Below are 27,528 nucleotides of genomic sequence, written 5' to 3' on the forward strand. Positions count from 1 at the left end.
TATTACCACCGACAAAGCTCAGGCCCCGGTACACAGCTGTAATAACCCCCGCTGACACGGACTTCTTTTACTGAGGTTATATTTATCAGGGTTTTATTTCCTGATGTTCGTCATACATGTTTCAGTATAATTCTGAATTATAACTAACATTAAAAACATGTTTAAGGAGGAGAGAGAGCAAATAAATTCGATTAACAGCTGATCTTTGGGTTTTTGTTCAGTAATCAGTGTGACCTGTGTATAAACGCATAAAAGAGATAACGTTGGTGTTTCCTCATGTAGTAACTGCTGGCTTTAACTGTACAAAGGTTGTTCGAAACTATGACACACATACAGACTTCATGATGTTCGGCTAATATTTTTATTGTGAATATTAATCATGAGGGTAAATGGACCTGTACACCACAGAGCGAGGTCAGCATATCCACGATATCTTCAGCTCTCTGAGGTAACACAGAGTTTCCCAGCTGACTAATCTAACTGTCATCTACGAATAATTCACGGGTCATATCAATATGATTTTACAGAAAAGCATCCTTAGTACTGCCAACTATTCCAGAGACGTGAAAATCTACAGCATAAAGAACACAAAAATATAGCAGTCTAACGCAACACTGTAACAGAGATGAACGCGTCAGTTTGTCAAAGTGGAATGAAAGCGATTGGTTGAACAGGTGTTCGTGATCTGTGTTTTCTGCATTTTCATCAGCGTAAGAGACTCAGCAGTTATAACAGTTATACATTTAATAAATTACCAAATGAACGCAAGAAACGAGCAAACCTGTTCCGACAATTTGAGTTTGTATTCCCTCAGCTGCAGACTGTTTAAATGTTTGAGAGGAAGATTAGATATAAAGCAATCGTCAAACATAGACTCAGTCTGCGTTCACATTTGATATGAGGCCAGGACGGATAATGGCTGTGTCCTGTTTTAAGATCATACATGTAAAATTGTTGTCTGACCTCCGTCGATCCAGCCGCTCAGAGTTAACTGAAGTTAACCTGGATAAATTATAGTTAAGGAGTATCACAGATAACACCCACGTGAGCTGTGTGACTGTTCACCACTACACTGAAATCAGTAGGCTATTACTGAAATACACGTGCTATTTCATAAACTATGATATAAATACTAAAGTCCTACTAACATGTTTAGTTTTAAAGGACACCTTCCTGCCTTATTAGCAGTATTAGTTTTCTTCTAACATCCAGAAGTCTGCACCATGTGTTTCATAGTTTGTAACAAACCTTTGACAGTTAAACATAACATGACCGAAAAAGCAAAAAAATAAATAAATAAATAAAAAGAGAGAGAGAGAAAAAAATCACACAAATTATATGTTAACCTCATTTATTTTTAGTTAAGTAAACTCTAAAAATTCTAACAGATCGCTGGTGCTTAGAAAACCTATTAAAAACAGATGATATAATATTTCTGTCCAGGTTGCAGTCTGCATTATGAACATGTAGTTGGAAACTCTGCTCCTCTCGGTGGAAATGCGCCTTCTCTTTCCTCTTTGTATAAAAACATTTTAAAAGTCAGTTTAATCTCAAAATTTACTGTTAAATCCAAAACACACCAGATAAAGAAAAGCGAATGGTTCAGTCTAACACATGTGCCAGTGAACCATTAAACGTCTGTAAAACTGTGCAGTTATGAAACGTAACTTTAACCTCAGCCAAACCGATTTGCTCAGTTGTAAATAAAACAGCGAAGTAAACGTGACCCGACAGACAGAACCTGAGTGAATTAAGTCCAGCGTTTAACCACTGAGAGCTAAAACTCAGCTGAGGTTTCAAAGCTGTGCCGGTGATTGGACATCAGCCGCTGATGAAGTGGGTTCGCCAATAAAGTGCTCTGTTGGGAAACAAGCTCCAGCAGCTCTGCGCTCGGGAAAAACTATATTTACTTATCTTGTGCAGAAAAATGTGCTGACGTTGCGTAATATCGAGCACCGGCTGCCCAGTTAAACTGTGACTATCACCAGATAACGTGGGCGTGTTTCTTGAATTAGCAGCAGGTGTTAAACAGCTGACAGGTGAGGAGGAGGATGCATGCAGGTAAACTGAGGGTCTGTTGAGCTGATCGCTGGTTTCGTGAGAAAAATGTCAGCTCGTTCTTTATGTTACAGAAGCACAGAGACACAAGACCAGGTGGAAAGAGACGATCGTTCGGTGAAAATGAGAATCTGCGAATGCAACACGTGGAACACGGAGAGTGGAATATGTAAACAAACCGGTTAACGTAACCCCCTCGGTGCACTCTGCATGCTGACTGTTAGCAGAGCTACTGAAATCTCTGAAAACATCTGAGCACCTTTGCAAACATGTATAGAACATGTTTGCAAAGGTTGACAACCTGACCCGACACGTGAAGATTACAACGCGACATTCGCGGCTAAAACACGGTTAAAAGTGTAGTTGGTGACAGAAAAACGGGGTATTTTAAAACTACACCACCAACATTGCTGCCTGTGATTTGAAATGCATTCTGGGATACCTGGCTGCCCCAAGTCTACACAAGCAATCGATTATCTAGGATCGACCTGTTTTGACTTACTTTGCACGGCAACCAATCAAATGTTAGAGAAGCTGCATGGGCAGCGTTAACCCCGCCCCCTGCGTTTGATGGGTGAGGTTGACAGATAAAATTATTTCATGATGAGAGCCAGGCGCCAGGACTGCCAAAATGAAATAAATAAATATATCATTAAATAATTAATTAAATGTGTCAATAATTAATTAAAATGTGAAATACATAAATAATTAATTAAATGTGTCAATAAATAATTAATTAAATGTGTCAATAAATAATTAATTAAATGTGTCAATAATTAATTAAAATGTGAAATACATAAATAATTAATTAAATGTGTCAATAATTAATTAATTACATGTGTCATAACTATTTATTTAATTAATTATTTCCCATTTTAATTAATTATTGACACATTTAATTAATTATTTAATGGTGTATTTAATTAATTCATTATGGCAGTCCTGGCGTTCCATACTTCAAGAAACCTGGGAAACTACTTCTGAAGATTACTTAAAATTATGACTCTTTACTGAAAGAGTTCGAGCTGTGCTGAAGAATAAAAGTGGTCATAACAAATATTGACTTTTAAGCATGTTAGAATTATGCAAATGATCCTCCTATTGCCCATTTTCCAAGCAAAATGTAAAAGAATGAGGGGTGGCTTAGGACTTTTGGACATTACTGTAGTTTAATACTTTCCAGAACTATGATTTGTTAATTGATGGTTTTTCCTTCTTTGGAACAAGCAATTTCCACAAAAGCCATGTCAAGAAAACGAAAACAAAACAAAAGCACTGTTTAACACTGAATGATGTAGAAGCCCTGAGGGTTTAAATGCATTTAGCCCTCCACGAACTAGGAGTGCTGCTTATGTCGCTGTTGGAAATCTCCTGATGCTGATGTTGCTCAGCTATGTGAAATGAATATCACTATGATGTTAGTGGTGACTACTAACTGCATAGTGAGTAACTGTGTGTATAAACAGCTAGCTGGATAGACAGATATGAAGTGAACACACTCGTATACTTCCTATATTAATGCAGGTAACCCAATTTAAACTAATGTAACTAATGTTAACCATGTAACCTGTAATCCACTAAACATCAGGTGTGGACTCCAGAGACATTAGATGACTGCTGTGACGTTAGCTAACGGAGAGTCTTTGAAAAAATAAGACACCAAGTTATGAAGGCATGATAAATGAACACATCCCAACCATTTGTTGACCCAGTTTGCCTGAAATTAAAAATGAAATGTTTCCACAAACAGACCCAAATGGTGTAATAGTGTTTAATGACAGACTTTGAAATGGTGAAATCCCAAGTGGCACTGAATGGATGTGCTGTGCTATAAGTGTTGCTCGGGGAAAGCGAGCCGTGGTGGTGCAAATATGCAATTACACGAAGCACGTAGATGAAATCGAAAGGAGACTGCATCATAAATAAAACATCCCGATGCCGAGTCTAAATGAGTAATTTATTCTATTTATGATGAATGAAAACTGTGGAAGTAATTAGAAATATCCTTATCGTCTTTACATGTATATTTAATTATGTGCACGTGTATCTGTAAGCAAATTCTGGAAAGGCTGGGCACAGGCCACGATAACATGGGATAAATATAGTACATTTACATTGTGGTGTGCTCACTGAACATAAGCGTTGCTTATTATGAGTCTTCATAATGGCTCATGCATCACCGCTGGCAGACACGACTAACAGATGTGAGCGCTGTAACGCTCTCTTCTTGGTCTCTCGTGTGATGTTAAATTCTGGTACTTGAAGCATTATATTCTGTGTTTACATTTCTCCACGTTATCGAGTAAAAAGTAAAAACTTCCTCTGAGTGTTTTGACTTTTGCAGCTACAAATGCGACCATGACACAGAGAAAAGAGGTCATTTCCGAGCTTTGTTGACAAACTTCCCCATCAGTTTCCTGTTTTCGGCTCATTGTTAGACACGAGTTTCCCAAGGACCGTGTGCACTCTGAAGGTTCTGACCTCATTTCCAATGGGTCACTTCACACAACCACTTTGACACAACAGAAGAGAGAATTTCATGGCTGATTCAACAGCCTCCGCACTGTATTTTATCAAAGAGAAGTTCACTGAATAGAGTTGAGCACAATGAGAGCGGTGACGGTGCTGCGTGGCAGAAAAATGCAAAAGCTGACAAAACAGTCACATGTAAAAATTCCTGTTTTCACATTCGCAAAGCTATTTTGGTCAAAAGACGAATGGAGGACAGAAGAGAACTAAAAACGCGTCACAATTAAAGTGACTGATTGGCCCCTCGTCTGGCGTAAAATGGAGAAAACGCTATGTTGCAAAGATCTCATTGGCTGCACCTATTTCCAGTGAGCTTCATTAACTGGAGGACACCAACAGCCAGCGTTCAAAGCATCTGATTGATCATACCGTTTAAGTGACTACAGAGAAATGTACCGCTCTAATTATATCTGTGCGGAGGTCTTTGCAGCTACAAAGTCTCGAACAAGCGAATCATGTTTCTTTAATAATATTGTTTTTACAGCTTTCAGATTGGCTTTCACAAACTTACATCATTTAACCAACATAGCTAGGTGCCAAGCGCTAATTAGGTAGCATTAATCAATAATAAACAGACACGGCGGAGCTGTGCAGACCAGAATTATCATGGTAGCAATTTTCCAAGGTTAACCTGACACATTCTTTCTTGCAGTCTTTCATGTAAGACAGTAAACTTGTGAATAATAAGAGTTTTGGAGAGGATGGCACAGGACTGAAGTATTCACATGCTTACAGCCTCAAATGAAAGTATTACTTCTTTAATAAACCAATAATAATAATCATAATAATAAAATTTGGGAAAGACTGGGTGCAATTTTGATTAAATTTAGGGTGGAGGGTCACATGAATGATGCGCCGCTGCTTTGGATGGACATGATCATCCTCCGCTTTTCTTTGGAAAATGGTTTCTTTGAAACTACATGTTTTTTAAGTACAGTAACATCAGTTTAACATCACATTTACTGACTGACAATCTATTGTTTGTTGCTGAATCACCACCTGCTCCAACGGTTCCCAGCGGGGTAGCATAATAGCAGCTAGATGAATGCAGGTAATTCAGTGGTACTCCCTGGGTAGTGATGCTTAACCTTTCATTACATTCATAACATAAGCTTTCTGTGTGATGAGTTTGACAGGAGAAGATTTAACACAATCTGTTATTATGTCTTTGCAAACACGCAGGTGCAAGTTTTTAACTGCAAAAAGTGAGTTTCAACTAAATGGTTAAGAAAATGAACAGCTGGATAAATGAATGGATACAAATGATTCATCTAGCTTTAAATACACATCATATAAAGTGATATACAAATATCTTTATGTGAACTCATACTTACCTTATTTTTACAAGGTAATTTTCAGTGTTAATCATAACTGGCTCTTTATTTACCTCTAACAGAGACATTTTTTTTTTCCTATCTGAACACCCAGGGAATGGCCAGGATGAGCAGGAGAATGCTTCAGAGCTGCCCTCCTGTTTAATGGGAATATGGATTTTGCCATTAAGGGTTGCCTTTTAGCATTTTACTTAACACACCAACATCTGAGGCAGAGGATTTTTTTGAAACAAAGAAAAAAAACTGCCAACAGAGCCAACCAGACCAAATGAAATGGCTGACAGAGGTCTATATTTGGTTGCGCATGGCGACTAACCAGTCATTAGTGATGAGGCTTGGATGCATTCATTATGGTTAAGGAAGTGTTGTGACTCAGTAGTCTAACCATCCAATAAACTCCAATAAAAAGCTCAAATGAGAGCTTGCTTTAAGTGTTTCTGCATCTTTCTTGATGCCGGCTACAAATAAAACAAATGTTCTCCAAAGCTAGCATCTGGATTTGTTGAACTTGCTTGTTTAACTAGCAGAAAATGGCAAAGCCATAATTTATTTCAGTTCCTGCAACAAGAGAAGTGTTGTAACATGACTGACTGATAAACAGATCGATAAATAAACAAACCAGAAATCAATTTTGACTTGCAGTTAACTGATACATTAATTAACAAATCAACTCTAACTCACTGTGTGTGTATTGTCTAAGCTAGACAAGCCTCATTCCTTTTGCGTTGCCTCTGTGACAGACTTGGTTTCATGCAAATACATATCTGTACGCTCAAGTGATCGACAAAAGCTTGTTTCTGCAGCGTAAGTGGTACTTCCCATTTGCATATGTATCACTACGTAAACAGGTGCATACAACAGCAACTCCAATTCAGCGCTTGTTTTTGCATTTGAATGGGTTAACAAAAAAGGGCTTCAAACATGATCTTACAGACTATGCAAAAGGCATGATTGTGGATTTGAGGAGGGCAGGGTTTGAGGACTGCAAAGATTGTAGAGCTTGGTGCTCTGCTGAAAGCAACAATCTCAAAGATGTACAATGAAAAGAGCAGAATATGAGACCCTGCAAAACATTTTCTTTGTGGGAAAAAGACTCGTGGCAGATGAATGCAGCAGACATCATGTGGTTCTGGCAGCAAGTATTGTCAGAATCATAACATCAGGTTGGGTTATTGCAACCAAGTACACAATGCATCGCACTGTTGGTATTCAGTGGATGCCGCAAGCTGCAGACTGGATTCAGTGCGGACTTAGAAACATCAGTTGTTTGGTCCAAGTGTTCCCTCTGGAACAGTAATGCCCTGTTCGACTATGGCCATAAAATATATTGATTGGTTTGTAATGCATATCTGTACAAATTCACAGTTCAATGCATGAGGCGTAATGAGTCCATCCTGTATCATTCCACAGGATCAAATATCTCCATCCATGCCTTCACTCTTCTAAAATTGTCACTGGTTCACATACAGTATGAGTGGTCTAAAGTACACTCAGGTGAAATGTTGGCGATCCAACCACCACAATGCTCGGATATCAACCTCCATGATTAGAGAAGAGAGAAAAGCCATGACTGCTACAAGTTTATCCCCCACAGTGTGTGACATCCTTGAAACATGGGACATTATAAGCTGTGAGTGTGTATGACAGCTCCCCGGTCTGAAGTGAATAACACAATATTGTCTGCTCTTAGATCCCGATCAATGCTGTCGCCATGTCAGGGATCATTTATCAAAGTGGCATGTGTTAATGCCTGTGTTATCCTGCAGATATAACACACCTTAAACTAAGAGGAAAATGTTCTAGAGAAACCTAAAAGTAATAAACAAGCTAATAAGGGAATAATAAACAACAATTCCCTTAAAGACTCCCGTAATGTGTCTCTGGTCCCTTCTGAGATCAAAGATCAGCAATGTTTCTAAAATATCACATTAACATTTTGTCTTGTATACAGAAAAAATCTCGAACATGTGACTGATAAAAGGAGCAGCTTTGAGACGTCTGTGAGAGTCGTCAGAGACCTAAGACAAACACTAAAAAATGAGTTGGAAACACTTTTTATTACCATTCATTAACCAGAACAATACGCGTTAAAGTACAGCAGGCTGACCAACTCAAGCTGCAGACGAGACATGTGCAGCCCATTTTTAAGCATGCTTATCCATTAATGTGATGGCTGACTTGTGCCATTTTGAAAATACTACAGAAATGTTATAGGTCTGACCTGGTAAGATTACACAAGCACAAGCAGATGCCGTCAGATTGAAAGAAAAACAGTGCAGCATCAGCATCAGCATCAGCGCCAAAGAGGTTTCATTTCTGAACAAAGATTGATATTTTTCCAGACAGCAAAACAGCAACACTTGAGAACACGTGTGCCTTTTTCTTTAAACAAAGCCTCTGGTTGAATACTAAAATTATGGCTTTTACACAGGAGTCACTTGTCAGATTTGTACACAGAAATACACCAACTGCACTCCATGTTTCCTCTTTTTAGCGAATACTTCTCCCCAGACGTTTCCATTTTTCCGCCGCTGCTGTTGTTGTTTCCCTGTCAAACTCATTATGAGTAGAATGAATTAGAGGGTATCTTGATAAGACGCAACAGTGCACACACTCAAACGGCTAATTGCAATAACCTGGCACAAATGAGTAATTTAGCTGCCTAAAAGCGAGCCCTGAGATCTAGAAGGAGCACTTTAGATGAATGAATTAGGCTGAAGGCCATTACACGCCAAGATATTTGGACAGAAACAGAAGCTTCATCTTTCATTGGGCTGGATTTGAATATTAAACAGTCGCGCCTACCGTCTCGTGGCAAAATCTGCGATCACCGCGGAAGCAGGTTAACATAATCTTGTGCCTGCTGAACTCTTTGTTCCAAACTTTCATTGTTTATTAGAGATCATCTGTCATTAATCACGAACAACATGCCAGTTAAGTCAGTAATTGCAGAAAAATTGTGACCACGCAACTCTTAATGGGCAACATTAGGTCATACTTAAACTGAAGGCTGATTAGATTTCATGTCGCAGTTCCAGATGAGCAACGCAAACAAATAGGACTTTGTTTTTTAGCGATACATTAAGTGATTGCTTCTTAATGAAATGGTGACAGATGTGAAGAGACATATTGTTTTTGTGTTAGCTGGCATTTTACAGCGCTGTATTATGCAAAGTAATGCTGCCTGTTCCTATTTGCAATAATGAGGAAGGATGCCTTTTTTTATTTTTAACTCTCCCACTTAATATAAAGATGCCTTTTGAAGTTGTGGCCGATAGAAACGCTGAGGAGAGATGCTCATCTCGTAAAAGCATCGCCTCCCCGGCTGCTGTTCGCCAGTCGCTGTTATCCATCAGTGAGAAAACTGGGAACTATTTACAGACATCTTTTAAGCCCGCAGGGGTGAGTGGGAGATACAATTTGAGTGGAGCATTTCTCAAATAATATTCAGAATGCATTTGGGTGCCTTATTTCAGCAAGTGTAAACAATAATGCAATTCCCTATGGTTTTTGTAATTACAGGTATATAAAAAAAGAAACATTATATTACATTAAAGTGTTCCTAAAGTTTTCCGTTTCTTATTAGAATAAGAAACAGCAAGCTAACTGGATAATGGCAAAGTTTCTGCAATAAACTGAACAGAGAAGTCTTTCAGGACAAGTCTGACACACACCTAAATGTACACATGATTCATTACTTTCATGTAAGCACTATTTTGGTGCTGACTTTCTCACACCACTGCAGTACGTCTTTCCAAAAAGGCCAGTCTGCCACCTGAGAACAACATTAGTGGCACCTTTATCCCTGCCCATTTATTTCACTGGGAGGAAGCAGGGCGTATGACTCATGGAAGGACGTTACATCACGAAAAGGTGCTCCATGAAACAGACCACAGGCTAAAGGAGGAATAGTTTCCACTAGGATGTAAGTCCAGCCCAAACCCAGGCAGTGTACTATAACACAATGCTTTAGTGATGTTATGCATGAGCAGAAAGACTGTTTTTTTTTTTCTTCTTTTTTCTGCTGGATCTGACACAAGAGAAAAAAAAAGACAGAGTGTTTCAGTCACCTAAAGTTCAGAAGTGAAGGCAAGAGGACCAGGAAGCCTCTCAGCTCTGCTATTCATCTTGCCATGCTTATGCGGTGTATACTAATGGGCTGCTTGCAGGTTGCTCTCTGCTCTACCCCATTTCCCCAATGGGAGCGCTTCCTCCCTGCAGCAGAGACAGGCTGAGCTAATTCTGGAGACATCCAGGTCTTGAGGCCTGAGCCTTGCTTAGCTTCCAAGTAGGAGGGGCCAGCGTACTACAATATGCAGCTGCTTATGAGACGAATCCCTGCAAGAAAAAAAAAAAGAGCATCCGTGCAACCCTAGGGGTTATGCGCCAGGAGCAGGGTGCAATTGTTTTTCTCATTTCCTCAGTGTTGTAAAGCTGATCCACTATCAGGTGCAGACTGGTATGCCACGAGCATGGCAACGAGCTGGTTTTCTCTGGCTCTTTTGACATTTCTTCCCATGTAATAGCAGGCGAAAAGCTATTAAGCTGGTAATCAATTTGTGCATTCGGAGGTGAAAAAGCATTCTGAGGGCGCAGAAAATCTTTAACATGATTGAAAGTTTCTTATTTGAGGAGCTTACCTAGGCTGACACGCTGTATTTCCTTTGGGACAAAGAAACCGCTGCTTTTAATTTTCAAATAGCTTATCTGCAAAATGGTTAATGACAAAGAAAGATTTTTGTTAAACTAAAACACACACTGTGGCCAGCAAAGAGAAGACCAGCTTCATGAATTCTACTCCCACAGACGTCGATTATTTTCTTCATAGTGTTACATCCTCACTGCGTACGACTCTGTGGCCTTCTAAAGAAACAAGACAAATCAGCCGTGCTTGATTCAATAGTATAAATGAGCATTTTAAAGAAGATAACACGGAGGCTGAAGAGGAAATGGCATTGCACTCATTTAGAACATCTTCCTTTGGCCTAGAAAAATTGTTCGTTACTCTATAAAAATGAAGTCCTGTATAAAGCTGCGTATCAAAGGTGGCTAGAATTAAACCATTACTTTAAAAGGTCTTACTTGTCCAGCTGTATTAACTAATCATTGAATAATTTCTCACCTTCCTTTTATCTCAAGAATTCTTGAAAGAGTAGCAGTAAATCAGCTAACTGATCATCTGAAGAGGCATCGTTTATTTGAAGATTTCAGAGCTCATTGCAGTACAAAAACAGTGTAAGGAAAGGTTACAAATTATCTGCTTAAGGCCTCAAACGGTGGACTCATCCTTCTTCTTGTGTTGCTAGACCTCAGTGCAGCATCCGATACTGCTGACCGCAGTATTTTATTACAGAGGTTAGAGGATGCTGTTGTTCATATTGTTCATGTAAATGGGGAGTCCTCTTCACACACTAAAGTTAGTTATGGCGTTCCACAGGGTTCTGTGCTGGGACATTATACATTATACAAGCTTCCCCTTAGGAATTAACACTGCATACATTTCCATTACTATGCAGATGACACCCAGCTTTATTTATTTATTAAGCAAGATGAGCTAATTAAAACTGTAGGCATGTGTTGTAAAGACCTGGATTACCTATAATTTACCTCTAAATCCAGTCAAAGCTGAGGTTACAGTCCTAGAAATGTATTTAAATGGCACTACCTTGGTCTCCAGTAAAACTGTGAGGAATCTTTGACTCATTCTTGATTAGGATATCAGCATGCACATGATATGTAGGACTCCTTTCATTCATTTACCCAATAGCTCTAAAATTAGGAACATCCTGTCTCAGAGTGATGCTGAAAACGAAAAAGGAGGTCATGCATTTATTGGGGTGTTTTTCCTGACATTGTAGGGTCTTTACTTTAAAATATAAACCATACTGAGGCAACTATTGTTGTGAGTATTTGTAATATAAATAAAACTGAGTTGAATTAAAAGCTCTGAGCAAATCCAAAAGAATAAAACCCGCAGAGAGTACACTCGAAATTTGTGAAAATGACATTTCTGTAAAGCAGTTAGTAGGTGCTAATGGTGTGTCGATATATCGGGGATTATCATCAGAGTGATATCAGCTCCCAGCTCTGACTCATCCCTGCCCCCTGGACAGTGTGGAGACAGGCAGTTGTGGGGTGAGAGGGAGGTCATCATCACCCACATATCAAACTAAATTACATCACCCTGAAAAGCTCCACTGAAAACTGAAAGCCTGCCTTTGTGAACTTTGCAAGTTCCAGCGACAATGATATATAGTGTACAGATCCTGTGGTTAGTATAAAGAACACACACGAGATATGCTAAATTTCCTCCTTTTTTTTTTTAAACAGCTGGTGTTTCTTTAAAGCAGATTAAATTTTACTAAACACTACAATTTGGTGTGGAGCCTGGGTGGCAGAGGGGAAAACCACTTGGCCACCATCATGGCAACCCAGCTAAGCAGGATTTGGAAAGACTCTGACAAACTGTAAATTTAAAAAAAAAAGGGGGGGGGAAGGAAAAAGCTGCTAAACAGAACATCAACTATCAAATAAGCATATGAGCAAGCCTGGATATATCTTCTATCACTCATATTACAGATCTAATTTACGTGTCGTGACAAAGCTGCAGACGGAGGATGTGAGCTGGTTCTAACAGGATGTGCTCGATGTTTATGCGTTCAATTTTGAGCGAGTTGTCAGCCTGAAAGAGGAGAATGAGATTTGGGATGCAAGTAGCATCCATCAGATTCATAACAATGTCGTAGCTCAAGCAAATTTTGTTGCATACTTACTAAATCGTAGCTCATGGGAAAGAAGACGGGCTGACTCGAGAAAGAAGCATCTTTTTGTAAAATGAGTAGCAATGAAGCAACAGTGTTGTGGATACCATGTAAAAGGGGGCAACACATTCGCGTAAGTAAGTACAAGTTCCAGCTCATCTGCGTAAAGAATGACACAGCTGCCAAGGACGTGCTGCTGAAATCAAAACAGCCGACATGTGTGTGTGTGTGTGCGTTTGTGTGTGTGGTCACTTTCCCTCCATCGCGGTGCATATGTGCTGTACTGCTTAGCCGCAGCGGCCTACTAAAGGAAAAAGTCAGAATTTAACTGCTCCCGCTTATTTCACAGATTTTCCAGACAAATAATTTCAGGTTTGTGCCCACTAGCGCCAACCCTCTGTCCGTCCCGGCCTCCCTGGCCTATAATTATATGCCATTCATTTGATTTGTTCATTAGGTCAACCCTCGGCTGGGTAGAAGCGAAACGGAACCCTCTTATTAGTGGTTCATAGCTCTACTCTCTCCATGGTGAAGTGGAAAACAAGAGTGGGAGAGAGGAAGCTGGCTGGAAGATTTCTCTTTTTCCCTTTTTTGTAACCTGATTGCACCTCCTCGTGATGAGAGGCAGCGGGGAATTTGCACATACTGTGACAACAATTGAATATTACCAACGCCTATTCCAAAAAAACCACAACAGTGGCATGAAGTCATAAAACCTGTAACACGCTCATTCGAACTTTTTCTAACATTTTTGGACATTTTTCCTGGCTTTTCAGTAGATATGAAATTCCTCCTTCATTCTTACCCCGTATTCAATTATAAATGCCGGAGCTCTTTCTGCAACCTCTGAAAATTCGCACTAATTAAATCAAACAGTTACAATCATGTAGTGTGCCTCGTCACTGCAGCGGGATCTTCTAACAGATATGCTGCTTTAGATGAGATCATCTGCTCCATGTTTCTCTATAACTCAATAATCTGACAACATGGTGCACAGTATAATGAGTCTCTGCTGTCTATTGGTATTCTCAGGACTAACTAGAGGCATTCATATCGTATATTATCGTAATTATTTATTCATAACTTTGGGAAGGTATGCAGGTTGATGTCCTCTGTTTCTTCAAATCAAACCAGCTCACGCTAACCATAAATATGCATCAAAGGATATTATTAATATTAATTCACACACAGCGTGGCATCCGAGTTAAGATCAGAATTTAGCATTTATTTTTACATTTCATTCTTCTACTTACATTTTGCAGGCAGTTTGTGGGGTGATCCAACAGTATATGAGCAAACTCACCTGTGCAATATACTTACATTAATTATCTTAAAATAACGGCATTTTTAGGTTTTTTTGATATTTTAAAGTATTGATCAAAGGTCTTGAGTGAACCCTCATTTCTTTATATTTTGATTCCAAGGAGCCCGACTTTTCTATGATTTGATTCTCCAGGCTTTCTAAAGATCTTTCATCTTTTCTCGGGACGTTGGCTTCTTTACACAGTGACTCGTTTTCGGTTCAGTCCCTGTAGCCGACCCTTATCAGAGGCATGTTTTTGTCGTTATTTGTTAAGCCACAACTTACGAATCATTTAAGCATTAAAAATTCATCTAACTCAGGGGGTGAAAAGTGTTGTGTTTACACATAACAACAACAACAGCAACTTAGCAAAGGATCAGTTTTAATTTGAATCTTTGGGCATTTTGTTACTAGCAGCCTGTTGCAAAAACAACATCATTTGTTCATATTTTTATTTGTTGAATCTTTGAAAAAAGCCAAAGATAACACAGTTTGACAGGAATAAATACTATTTTGCACCAAGATGGTTCTCAAAGAGCCAAAAACTTACATTCAGTGTCCTTCAAGAAGCCTGGAGATGACTACAAGACAAATAACACAAAAGTTTGCCTCAGAGACTTCAGGCTGTGTTGAAGAATAAAGGTGGTAATAGCAAATACAGATTTTCAAGGTCTTTATAATTGCACCAAGTCTGTTTATCTCTTATATACTGCATTTCCATGCTTGTTTGTCCATGTTTTAATAAGTAACTAAGAATCCACACAGATTTTAAAATTACGATCTGACACACAGCCAAAGACGCCAGTTTTGTTTATGATGTTCTTGTTGTTTATTTCCCTGTTTGCACCAGAGAAGCTCCATCATAGAAAATAATTGAACAGCTTTAATGACTTTCAGCTTTTCTTCACACAGTCTTTGAACGTTTAACAAGTCCAAAATTGATGTGGCACAACAGATAAACACCGGCCACTGGCATCAGCGAATCTCATCTTATCAGTCAAAACAAGGTGGGTTCCGATGCCTGCCCAATAAATCGGCAACTGATCCTGAGCTGATGTTGTGTCATTAACTTTTTTAATTCATGTATCCATGAACCTAAATGCTTTAACCAAATTAGCATTTACAGCTAAGGAAAAAGTCACCGAAAATATTATATTCCATCCTACAGAGGGCAGTGCCAAATCTCATGCAGAGCCATTCGACAGCAGAGAAATGTCACTCAAAGCCACAATCACCAACATTATGATAGTGCTGACAAACCAGTCATTTCCACTGAAACCAGAAGGCCATCCAAAAACTCCTTGTTGACATAATTCAGTGTGGATAACGCAAACTGACTGATTGAGTCATCCAGCCAGTGAGACCCCAAAAAGGCTACTGAGCAGAACGGCCACACATACCATATTGTAATCTTCCTGCACTATGACAAAAACCTTCTCTGCTCTTCAAACATAGACTCACACATTATTTCAAAAGACTTTTGCCAGCTTACAGAAGCTTTAGTCCATTAATCAGCATGAAAATAACAGAACCAGTAACCAAGATGCAATTAAATCCACATTACAGGTGGTGTGAATGAAAGCACAAAGAAAAGCACGAGAGCTGTGACAACTCTCCCCGTGATATCAAAAGCTAGTTTCTTTATTCTGTACACACACCGAGATTAGATGAGAGCTGCTTTAACGGACTGTCATACCAACAGGGAAGCATTACACCCCAGTGGTTTTCATCCACATGAAAAGTAGAGCACCGCTGAGAGTGGCAAAAGATGAGGTCTTCAAATCATACGCACACACACAATGCCTTTCTTCCTGTGACAGCAAACTCCCGTGTCATCACCCAACGCCGCAGGAAACAGAAGCTTTATGCTCCATCAGGGTGTCAGCATCCACTCCTTACGCATTTACTGGATATGGTGCCGCTGTAATTAAAGTCCCCTTTCAGCACACCACACACCATGACCTTTTCCATTGCAAACACTCATTGTCTCAGTTAAACCCAAGGCCTCTCTATTGGGACATAAATGGACATTTTAAGCTGCTGAAGAAGAAAAATGGATCGAAATAAATGTGTTTAAAAAAAAGAAAGAAGAAGAAGTGTGGCAGCCTTGTGTGAAAAATGAGGCTTGATGGTTTTTCACCACCATTATGAGTGGGTGTAATCTGCAACTTTGGCAATAACGATTTGAAGAGACGGAATACCCATGACAAGTGCCATCATAACCTGTAATCAGAAGATATGCAAATGATAGAGATGTTTCCCCTGACACTGCGGTGCCAGTTGTCTTCTGGGTCCCCAGGAACTCTCCTGTCAGCGCTCAAGTAGGCAAATAGGAGTGATGACAGAAAGGCCTGTTTGTTTAACATGTCAGTGGAACAGCAGTGCTGAGAGGGGGAGAGCAGATGGAGGAGAAGAGCAGCAACAGATTTCCATCTAGAAAAGAGCATTGTCCTCTCAGTCGCTAAAAGACACTTGAAGCGCAGAAAAGGATCACAAAACGCTCGCTGCGAGCAGATGCCGAAAGGTTTGCTATCTTACGGTGATACCACACACTCGGCGTGTTGATCAAAAAGTTTGCGAGACTATCATTCCCTTTGTTCTTCCATATCAATAATGCACAGCAAAAGACGCACCATTGTACGCCGCAGTTTCCCTCCATCACTGGCTGCAGATTAAAAATGTGCGCAGACACAAAGCGTGAGCCCCGTGTGTACGAAATGGCACCCTATTTTGTTCTCATTTAAGCTTTTTATATTCAGTAAGAGGGAGAGGTACAAAGGGCCTAAAGCTGTCTTGGGTCATTAAACCCCACATTTTCTTTCTTCTTTCAGAATGTGTTTTCTGGCAGTTACAGCAAGGAAAGCTGACAGATTAGACAGGGAGCTCCTTCACAGGCTGGCTGTGGGCTTCAGGAGGGTGGGCTGCAGCGCGGGGCTCCGGGCAGCAAAACCACGCCTGTCACTGTTTGATGGGCCAGTGCAGAAGTGCAGTCATAGGGAGGTATGATTGATGATATTATGTACTCACACAGGATCTGAATGCCAGCACACTCCTGTGATTTAATCCCTGTTCTTTCATCAAACATCGAGCCACAGCAGATAGACTGCACTCCACCAAGCCCTTCTTTCCCAGAGGCCAACGCCATAAGTGTCAAGGCAGATATTACGAATCTTTTCTTTGAATCATGACTTGTAATTTGTACAACTATTCATTCATAATCAGCAGAATGGATTTTAAAAAAAAACGTGAGTAAAAGAGGCTAAATTCTTTTTTAATGTATCAAAACATCAACCTATACATTTTTCATGCAGGAAAGTTTGCTTTCACAAATGCTCTACCTTAATCTTTTATTAAACACACTAATTCAGAAGACAGAAAAAAAAGCATCAAGGAAATTAAACTGGCTGCTGTTTTGTTCTGCACATAAAAAAAACCCTTGAAAATCTATTCCGGTTTGACAAGACTGCCCCCTAGTGGTGAGTCGAGAGATTTAATTTCTGCAAAGCTATATTGTGTAATTTTTAATACATTGACATAAATCCCTTTGTTTCCTGTTGCAAACTAAGACACAAGGGTCAAATTATACATCAACATCACGATGAACAAAAGCCCGGGCATGAGAGTGAAAACTGTCAAATGGCAGTAAATCCAGGCTGAGCAGAGCTACACAGATTAAGCGAACCATCCCCCAAGTCAGACCACAAAGAGTTCATTGTACTTGGATAGCGTGTAAAAAGAAGGCGAACGATTTTGGCAGTGATTTTCAATTATAGTTTGGTCTCAAAGGCTTCAGAGGTTTTGTGAAATTTCTCCCACTGTACGAGATGCAAGAGAGAAAAGTGACACCATAAAGTCAAGACTACTGTGACAGAAATTTATAATATCAAGTGAAATATATCGGACTAGCCGGAGCACACGATCACAACAACAGAAGTATAAAAAGCTACAGTAAACAATAGGTGTGTTTAAGGCTGCACTCAAAGTCCACAGACAATGGGACAGGACGTCACCGACATAATAAGAAGTGACAGTGTCAGCTCTCACTGCAATGACACACTTTCACAGAGGAGGAAACCTACCTGAGCAAACGAAGACGCACAACCTCAGATCAAAGCAGAGGTGGCCGCTGATGCATCATTGGTAGCGACAAATTATCATCAATACCACTCTACCACATTATCATCAATCTCTCGCTGGAGAGACAAAAGTATCTCTGCGTGCTAAATCACGAAATCAATGCATTTCTATCACTGAGAGGAATTGGTCTGCTAGTGATCTCTGTGGCTGAGTAATGTGAAATCTATCGCAGGTTAGTCCACGTGGCTTGGACAAGATCAAAGACAAGACCCCAGAAAAGTTTGTATTGATCAGAAGCCACAAGGTTGAAACTGAAGGAGTGGAAACATGATGGGGATTTGATACACTTTAAACTAAAGATAAATGATCTCATTTATGTGAGCAAAGACAGCGATGCAATGAAAATATAACTATGTGGCTACTTCAAAAAAACATAAAATGGGAGATGTAGCATTAGTTCACTTCTTATGTTGTTTTATTTTGCGATAAATAATCGTTCTGAGAATCCACAGCTTTTTAGGCTGTTGAGGTGCACTTACCTTGGGCCACTTGGGATTAAGCTCACAAGCTTTCTCAGCATCTTCCAGAGCCGCTTGGTGTTGGCCCAATTTGAGGAAAGCCGCTGAACGGTTACTGTACAGGATGCAGTTCTGTGAGTCGACCTGCAGTGCATCACTGTACAAATGAACGGCTGCCTGAAAGTCACCTCGCTGACATGCCTCATTGCTCTGCTGCACTTTCTCCATGAACTCAGCTTTGCTCAGACCGTACCTGGCCCCGTCGTCTCCAACGCACCGGATAGGTCTGCCCGCTGTCCGAGAACCGAAGATTGAAAACTGGGGAAAAGGACAGGGAGCAGCCGGAGAGCTTTGATCAGTCTGACTGAAAAAAAAAATCACAACACTTAACCAAGAGGAATTCCATTAAGCAGAGACCTCGGTGAGTGTTTTTCCAAGGCCGATATTTTAAGCTGTCATAGTCGGAAAAACACAAGGGAAGCAAATTTCGTTAATGATGGCTCAGTTCCATTAAGTGTCCTGCAAGGCCGTGACAGTGAGCCAACACGCACACTAAAAGGACCTTGGAAGTGGCTCATTTAAATGGAACACAGTCATTTTTATTGTGATCAATTACACCTGTGCTTTTGCTGCTGCAACATGCCAAAAATGTCTGCTGCCCACTGCTACCACTGCAGCACTGAGAACATGCACCTGAAGCACAAGGGACCGTTAATGAATGAAATGAATATGAAGCAGGGTGTTTTTGAAAGAGTGCATGACCCAGAGTCTATGCCAAACTCCTGTGTGCCAAAATAAAATGCATGTGCTGTGGTATTTGAGCTCAATAAGCCCTTTTCACAGCAGATATTTTGACGTGTCACATCAGGACGCGGGTGCAATTTAGAACATTACTGCCAGCTGAATTGCAAGTGAGGCTCGGAGCCTCATTTTTGTGCCTGCTAGCTTAGCGATACGGCCTCTGGAGAAACTGCTGTCTGTGATTTTTCCTGCTGTGTCATGTGTTGCGAGGTTGTGACCCTGGTAGCATGTAAATAGTGCAGCTTCAACTCCTGCAGATGTGTTGCTGCAATATGACTCAAGTCAAAAGTTGACACAGCATGAGGGCCAAAATAAAACGCTTTATAAGGCATCCGTTGTTTTTACAGTTTAAATAAAGGTTGTACAAAACAATCAGAGCTGTGCAAAACCATTGCAGACAACATTTTCTGTCTTTAGCTGCAAACTTTAATTATTTCTGCACATATGTTAACTTTAAATGAAAGCACAGTTTGTCATGATGTCACTCTTTACCAAGTAACCTTTTATCTTCAACTTCCCAGAGTCCACAGCTGTTCTTCATTCACACTTTTTTATTACAGCGTTACACATAGCGGTTTAAAGAACAACATCACTGTGACGTTCAGCCTAATAAAGACGTCTTCACTGCACTGCAAAATTTCCTACCACGGCAAATATAATATATGTGTTAGTGCAAGGCTTTCTCCCTGTCCCTCTTTATTTTCCACTCTTGCACTAAAACAGCAGGAAGACCAACTGTACTGACTCAGATCTTGCTAACTGCAACAAACCGGTAAGCATCTGATTGATTACAGTAAGTAGGAGAGCGTCGTGTCCGTTTAACAGGGACGGCTGGCTGAGTATTACTGAATCATGAAATTCATCTCGGGCTGCCTGGCTTTTGGGCTTGCTTCCATTATACCTCTTTCTCACCACACCTCCTCGGACTGAATTCTGGGATAGGGCTGGCTTGGTAATTACTTCCAGAGGCCCAGGGAGTAGAAGCAGCAGAAAAAAAAAGAGTGCTTCTATGACAACCGTTAAATAACCTTTTGTATCACATGACAACAGAGAAAAGATCATGGTTTTATACGTGTGTGTGGGCATCTCGTTTTTCTATTGCACCTCTAAGAGCAAATTCAGCACCTGAGGTTTGATAAATTCGTGTACGGTAAACCTCTGGAGGTTTTTAAAGATTTTTTCTTCTTCTTTGTCTTTCTTTTTTTGTGTGTGTAAGTGCCATATAAACCATAGCTCACCTTTCAGAAACACACAAACAGGCTGAGTTTGTGACATCTGCAACACAACCAACACTATCGCCAAGCCTGACATTCAAAGGTTCGCTCCCAAAGGAGAGGCAGGAGAGGCATCTATTATGGATTAGTGCTTCCAAGGCCCATGAGAATGCAGGTTTTGACAGAAAAGTCCGCTCTCTGCTGTCTAATCTGCTACAACATACAGAGGGGGGGCTGCCCACTGCATGTGGGCAGCACTGGGCAGGAAGGGTGGAGAGTGAGAGATAATGAAAGCCTACATCAATACAGAGGACACCCTAACAACGTAATCATAAGGAGACAGAGATAGAGAAAGCAACTTATCTCTCCTACTGTAATGTAGTCCAGACTGCAGGATGGTCACAGTTCTCCTGGAGGAACTGTGTGGATTTGCTCTTGTTAATACACAGAAACTATCTGCCACTGTAAAGTCTTCTGTTCGTGCAAAAACTAAATAAATGTGCTCCAAGTTAATGTTGGAATCGAGCGATATTCAAATCAGATTTACGCTGGTTACTGTGTGCACTGGGACAGCCCACACATCCAGTGTGCAGAACAGTGCTGTATGCATGACTGGAAAATCGATAGAGGTCTTTTACGAGGTTTTCACAGAATGGTCATTTGGTATTTCCTGTCCAGGACGCGGAGTAAAAAAGTAATCCGGGGGCAATAAAATACCAACAAGTTGGAAAATGACAGCTAGCGTGACAGCCTACGAGAGAGTCGTTTTAGTTCTATTTATATATAATTTACCTTTTCTTTCAGAGTCGCTTGCTTCTCCATCCCGTTTTCCTGCGACGGGTTATCGCTCTCATCCCATCACACTCTTTGTTGACTTTGTGACTGTTTACGCAACGAGAACTCTTCCAAGCGTCGCCAAAAAAGTCCACGTTGCAGCGAAAGAGTTGACAAAGTGCGAGGAAAGGCTGAAAAACGGAGCTGTGTGGCTGTTCAGGAGAAACTTTTTTTCTCAAGGAAAGTGCGCCATGTTGTCAAATCTTTTCCTTTTTTCTTTTTTTTTTTTTCTTGTCTTTTTTTCCCCCTGTTGCCATAGCGGATTTTCTGAGCGCTGCTGCGCACAGAGAGGCAGGGAGATCTGCAGGAGTCGGGAGAAGAAAAATCCAGATAATAATGTGTTACTTGGGACATTTTTAGGGGGGCATTTACATAGTAGAACTAAAATCAAATGTGTCATTTTTTTGTTGTTGAGGCCGGTAAAGTTCAGCTGTAGAGCGGGGAGGGTAAATATGCATTCACCTTGTGTAGTCACCAGAGGCACTCCCTTCAGGTCATATTGTTGGGGCTTCCGTGTAGGGCCACGTGGATTGGGAAATCGGTTTGAACTGTTTATTTGGCATTTGACTGTTGAGGTTGTGCTGACATGTAAATAATGTAATACTAGACAGTAATTTCAAGCCTTTCAATCTAGGGCTTGAAATTATTATATGAACATATGGGTAAATTTTCACTTATTAGTGTGGACTATGAGGAAATAAATATAAAGCTTTGACGTTGCACTCTTCACATGAGCAAATTAACTTCGCAATCGCATCATGAAGGCTACTTTTTAGATTTTTTTTTCCAGTCAGATCTGTGGCTTAGATATATTTTTAATTCTCATAAAGACTGAAACTAAAATAGGACTTTTCAGAGATTTTATCTTTACAAATTAAGTAATTCATTCATTATGTGCAATTCCTCACCAACAGATGGTGTAACAATCCTTCACGGAGAAGCTTTAGGCCTTTAAACAATTTTTAATCCTTTTCACTCAAAAAGAAATATTTGTGTTAGCTATTGTAAAAAACTACCATTGCTGTGTTGTCCTAACTAAACATTTTTGCATTCTTGATTTCTTAACAGCTATAAAAGCTTGGAGTTTGAATCTTGCTCAGTTTTGAGTATAAATTAAAAGTTGCAGTAAGGTGAAAAGTGTTGAGCTACCCATTTCTTTATCGTTTGCTAAGAAAATAGGAAATAAATGGAGCGATTTATTGAAACATTGAAAAAAAGACATGGAGATACAGTATATAAGGTATAAAGAGACTTTTTACAATTGTAGCGCACTTGGTAATCAATATTTGGTATGCCCACATTTGTTCTGTAACATAACTCTCTTAGACAAGCTTGAGTAATCTAAAATAGTTCTTCATGCTGTTTTTACTACACTGGCAGTGTGTTTGGCATCAGTCATGTTGAAAAATGAAGCCACTGTCATTCAAAATCCTTTTCAGATGGTATTACATGTTTGATCAAATTCTGAATGTACTTTTCTGTGTTCATAATTCCATCAGTTTTGACAAAAATCCCAAACATCACTGGCTGAAATTTAGCCTCAAACTATCCCCTACATATGAATGACAAGACCTGTTGACACTGATTTTCAGCCCAGTTCTTCTTTTTTAATCCTCTACTTGTTCAGCTTGCTCAAATTTTTTAAGGAAATGCTGCACACCATGCTGTGATGTTCCAGATTTTGGGCTAATAGCTCTTTGGGAATCAGCTTGTTGGTGCAAGAACATATATATTTTATGCCAATCAAACTGTTGATTAACTCTCGAGAGCTATTGCTCAAGACAGTTTTTTAAATTACAATAAATAAATAAATACAGTGACTTTTTGCAAGAAAAATACAAAGAAATCAAAGGCGGCTCAAGACTTTTGCCCAATACGGTAAATTGAAGAACTTGTTAATTTTAAGACAAAGAACAGAACTATATAGTTTAAAATAAAGAATAGTCTGAAATTTGGTTATTTTTAAGGCCAATAACTAATAAATAATTGGACCTGTTTTTTTTTCCACATATTTTATGGTGAGAAGTTACACACTGAGTGAACTGTTTTACGTCAAAAAACATTTGACGTAAAACAGTTGGCCCTGCGACAGAGTGGCGACCTGTCCAGGGTGTACCCTGCCTCTCGCCCTATGACAGCTGGGATAGGCTCCAGCACCCCCGCAACCCTGAAAAAGGATAAGCGGAAGCGAATGGATGGATGGATGGATGTTTCAAATGTTGGTGCCTAACATACAGTCAGTATACACCACATATATACCATATGTAACGGCCCTACAAACAAAACATACTAAATACAAATCAAATGCAGCTTAAATGTGGGTTAAACTATTCTTTTTCAGACAGAGCTTATAAACAGAAACACAATTAAAAAACATATCCCATCTTTATTAAGTGTTACACACTAGTATTTATAATATATTACAGAGAGTAAAATAGAGTTTAGGGTTTGTGAGCAGGTGGGGAAAAGGAAGAAAGGTCAGGAAAACTCAGGGTGAAGTTAAATAATGCCAAGCTGCTTTTTCAACTTGTTCAGTTGCTCCAAGCTGATGTTGTTGCCGCCACACACCACAATGACCACAGGGCCCAGGTGCTGCGGCAGCTTGCGCTCATCTCTCAGCCTTTTGATAATGCCACTGTACACCGCTGCCAGAGCAGCACCACAGGCAGGCTCCACCAGGATCTTCTCATCATCTGCAGAGGCAGAATATCAGGAGAGATGGGCGATCAGATCGGTCATTTCAAATCTGTTGTTCGTCTCTTCAGGTTGTACTCACCCACAAAGCGTTCAACAGCTTTCACAGCCTCCTGGTCTGTGACTACTTCTGACAGAATCGGGTGTTCTTGTGACAGTTTCATTGTCTGCGCTGAGACCTTTGCCACGCCCAGTGTGGTTGCAACACTGTAGAGTATAATACAAGGCCGCTGTTCACCACCAGTCCGAACATTTGTTGACACCCTTATTTTTTTTAGTTAATTAGCTAATCATCAGTACCTTGTAATTGCAGGTAAAGTCACATGCTCTCCAGCCTCCATGGCTGCATGGAGGCTATGTGCACCCATGGTTTCCATGGCTACAACAGGGACGTCAGCCCAGTTGGCACGACGCAGTCCCTCCACCACCCCGTTCAGCAGGCCCCCGCCTCCCACTGACAGCACTATCGCTCCTGGCTTCTCCTTCAGGTCGTGCTCCAGCTCCTTCACCAGAGATGTGTGGCCTTCCCTTTGTACACAAACGCAAGCTGTCAGTTCCTAGAAACTCAGCACTGATTTTGCTTTAATGCACAGCAATATAGGAAATCTCTGCATGGTGCAGCCTGGTTTATAAAGCTTGGTTGTGGCATATGATTATCAAATGCTAATTATATACCAAGTAGCCCATAATTTCAATAATTTATGGTTAAGCTTAACACTTTGAATGTGACATCTCAAACAAATTAGTTATCTGACAACCTCCCCCCAGAATAGCTGTGATAACATACATCTTGCCACATCCTCTCATTTACTCCTTGCAACTGCTCTGTTCATGCATGATAAGACAGGTGTCACAGTAACAGAAGGCTAATGTAAACACAGTCACAGCTCCGAGGATGCCAACTGAAGCCATCTTACCAGATGAGGGGATCATCAAAGGGAGGGATGTATATCCAGCCAGCGTTGTTTGCCACAAGCTCCTGTCCGTATGCAATGCCTTCATCTACATTCTGTGGAAAAGAAAAGATACAAATGATCTGGTATAACACCCCCCCCCCCCCCCCCAGTTCCCTTCAGCATTATCCAAGGTTGGATATTTGCCTCTCAATGAATCAATGAAAACCATTTAATAGTCATCTTGTGTTCTAAATGTAACCTGTGGGTTAATAAAATGAAACATTTTCATTCAGAATCTACCACCCTTGTACCTTAATTTGTTTGGGAAAAAGTAAAAAAGTGACTGAGGAACATTTAACTAACCTTGCCATGGATGATCACAGTGGCTCCCTCGTCCCTCATTTTCTCCACTGTTATGTTCGGTGTGACGTTTGGGACGATGATAGTTGCAGGAACCCCGAGCTTGCGGGCAGAATAAGCTGCTGCCATGCCGGCATTTCCTCCTATTGAAACAAACAAACAAACAAAAAATTAGACACACTGAATGCATCAATATGGTAAAGTAGAGACTGGTGTATTCTCACCTGAACAGCAGACAAATCGCTCATATCCTCGCTCGGCCAGCTACAAGGAAACCCATAAGAAACATGTCAACACAGAATTCATGAGCCAGTAAACTGATCCTTGCCGGTTCCTTTCACTCCCGACAAGATCCTCTTTCAAATGCAGGGCAAATCAAATCATTGCCAGATAGGAATTACTCGCCGTTTTGCACAGGTGACCGAGGCCCCTGATCTTAAAGGATCCTGTCGGTTGCGACGAATCCAGCTTGAGGTAAATAGAGGTCCCGGCCAGTTTGGTCAGGGCAAGGCTCTCCCTCACTGGAGTGGCCACATGAAGATCCTGCTGGGTCTTCATTTCACTTTGGACCAAAGGGCAAGCAAATGTTTTTCAAAAAGATCAAAAATTTAAAACATCAACCTAAAGAAATTACGAAATGTCAATTCACAATGCGGTCCTTTATACGAGAAGAACGCAGGTTTCAGCTCACCTAGTTGTAGACATGTTTCCCTGAATATTACAGATCCTGTGGATCCTTATGCTTGTGTCTCTTTATCACTAAAATTTGTCAAATTTATATAGCACTTGTCTTTGGACTTGACAAACCAAACCCATTTCTCAACCAATCGGCATTGCTCATTCAGACTAGACTCCTCCCAGTCATGATGAGGATGAGACAACCCAAAAGTGAATGACTTTCTGCATGCAAGCACAATTTTTGTGAAATGTGCTTATTATGATGTTATTATTATAACAATCTGAGAACCAAATCATAGAAAAAACACAACCTCCTGCTTAGTACTGATACAGTTGGGATAGAATATTTAAAAAATGTCCACAAAGTAGATGTTATTAAAACAGTTCCCTGTTATTAGCTGCCTAGTTTCATTTTGTTCGTTTTATTTGAATCTACCTATGATGGATTTACTTGCTCTCTTCCATCTAAAGAAGTTGGACACAGTACTGGCATCCCCAATCACCAACAAACAAAGGCAGGCACTGAGTGTGAGTCACTGTGTCACAACTGAATTTCCAAAAAACCTGTCATGGTTACAAAACACAGTCATCATCACCCATTTTTCTTGACAGTCATCGTTCCACTGAAACAGTTTCTGAATCATTAGACACCCGCCTAATTGTCCATGGTCTGAATTCACTCTGGATCCTTTCTGTGTGGAATTTGCACGTTCTCCCCATGTCTGTGTTGGTTCTCTTTGGGTTCTCCAGTATCCTCCCACAGTCCAGAGGCATGCAGCTAATGTGGGTTAGGTTAACTGGTCATTCATTGCCCATAAGTGTGAATGTGAGTACGAATGGCTGTCTGTCTGACTGCCTCTCAACCTATGGCAGCTGCCATAGGCTCTAATCTCCTGCGCAACACTGAATTGGATAAGTGGAAAAGGATGGAGGGATGTTTTCTTTTGCTTATTAAGCAACTTAAGACTGACCTATGAATCATTCAAGCACCTAACCAGTGTTGTGTGTTTACATAACAGGCAGCGTAGCACAAAAACTATTTTGAATTGTATGATTAGGCACTTTGTTACTAGCAGCTGATTTTCCCCATTTGTAAGAAAAATGCCAATGATAACACAGTTTGGCATAAAATAGCATTTTAAGGTTTAAGCTAAAAACTTGGGATATCTGGGCATGGCGTGCAGTGTGCACACCATGCTACTGCACGTGTATACAGTGCATATTATATATGTATTATATTTGGTTTGTAAATCGCTTTGGTATAATATTTCATAAATAGCATTTAAGTTTAGCTACTTGTTATGTCTCCATTACACCGCATTTACACTCTGGTCTCCTTAAGTGAGTAATAATTGAGTTCCTGGTGGTGTCAGAGAGCCCCTTTGACCGCATGTTGTCCATTCACAGCAAAAAACAACATGACAAAGGAATTGCCCACACCTGTCCAATAAAGAGCCTTTTAGTCAATTTT

At 40.3% G+C, this 27,528-nt stretch overlaps 2 protein-coding genes across 4 annotated transcripts in view; both read right to left on the reverse strand.

Annotated features, from left to right (window-relative positions):
- LOC146507054 (tetratricopeptide repeat protein 28-like) overlaps nt 1–21,662 on the reverse strand; it is a 189,000-nt gene extending 167,338 nt beyond the window's left edge. For 2 of the 3 annotated variants that reach the window (XM_085179393.1, XM_085179392.1), the window contains exons 1-2: nt 21,388–21,662; nt 18,602–18,898 (exon numbers count right to left, since the gene is read on the reverse strand). In XM_085179393.1, coding sequence (XP_085035519.1) covers nt 18,602–18,898; nt 21,388–21,417 — 327 coding nt within the window. In that variant the 5' untranslated portion in view covers nt 21,418–21,662. Of the gene's footprint in view, nt 1–18,601; nt 18,899–18,997; nt 19,729–21,387 lie in introns of those variants that run through there. The other variant, XM_085179394.1, reaches the window with a different exon arrangement.
- A 416-nt stretch (nt 21,663–22,078) lies between these two features.
- LOC146507055 (L-serine dehydratase/L-threonine deaminase-like) lies at nt 22,079–27,463 on the reverse strand. The gene is made up of 8 exons (XM_085179400.1): nt 26,071–27,463; nt 25,785–25,941; nt 25,604–25,643; nt 25,383–25,522; nt 25,041–25,132; nt 24,424–24,651; nt 24,206–24,330; nt 22,079–24,122 (listed from the first exon to the last, which is right to left on the reverse strand). Exons 1-8 carry the CDS (start codon nt 26,082–26,084, stop codon nt 23,929–23,931), a joined length of 990 nt encoding a protein of 329 aa, XP_085035526.1. The 5' UTR covers nt 26,085–27,463; the 3' UTR covers nt 22,079–23,928.
- Nucleotides 27,464–27,528: the final 65 nt, after the last annotated feature.

The sequence above is a fragment of the Neolamprologus multifasciatus genome, chromosome 12 (genome assembly GCF_963576455.1).
Source record: "Neolamprologus multifasciatus chromosome 12, fNeoMul1.2, whole genome shotgun sequence".
NCBI lineage: Eukaryota > Metazoa > Chordata > Actinopteri > Cichliformes > Cichlidae > Neolamprologus > Neolamprologus multifasciatus.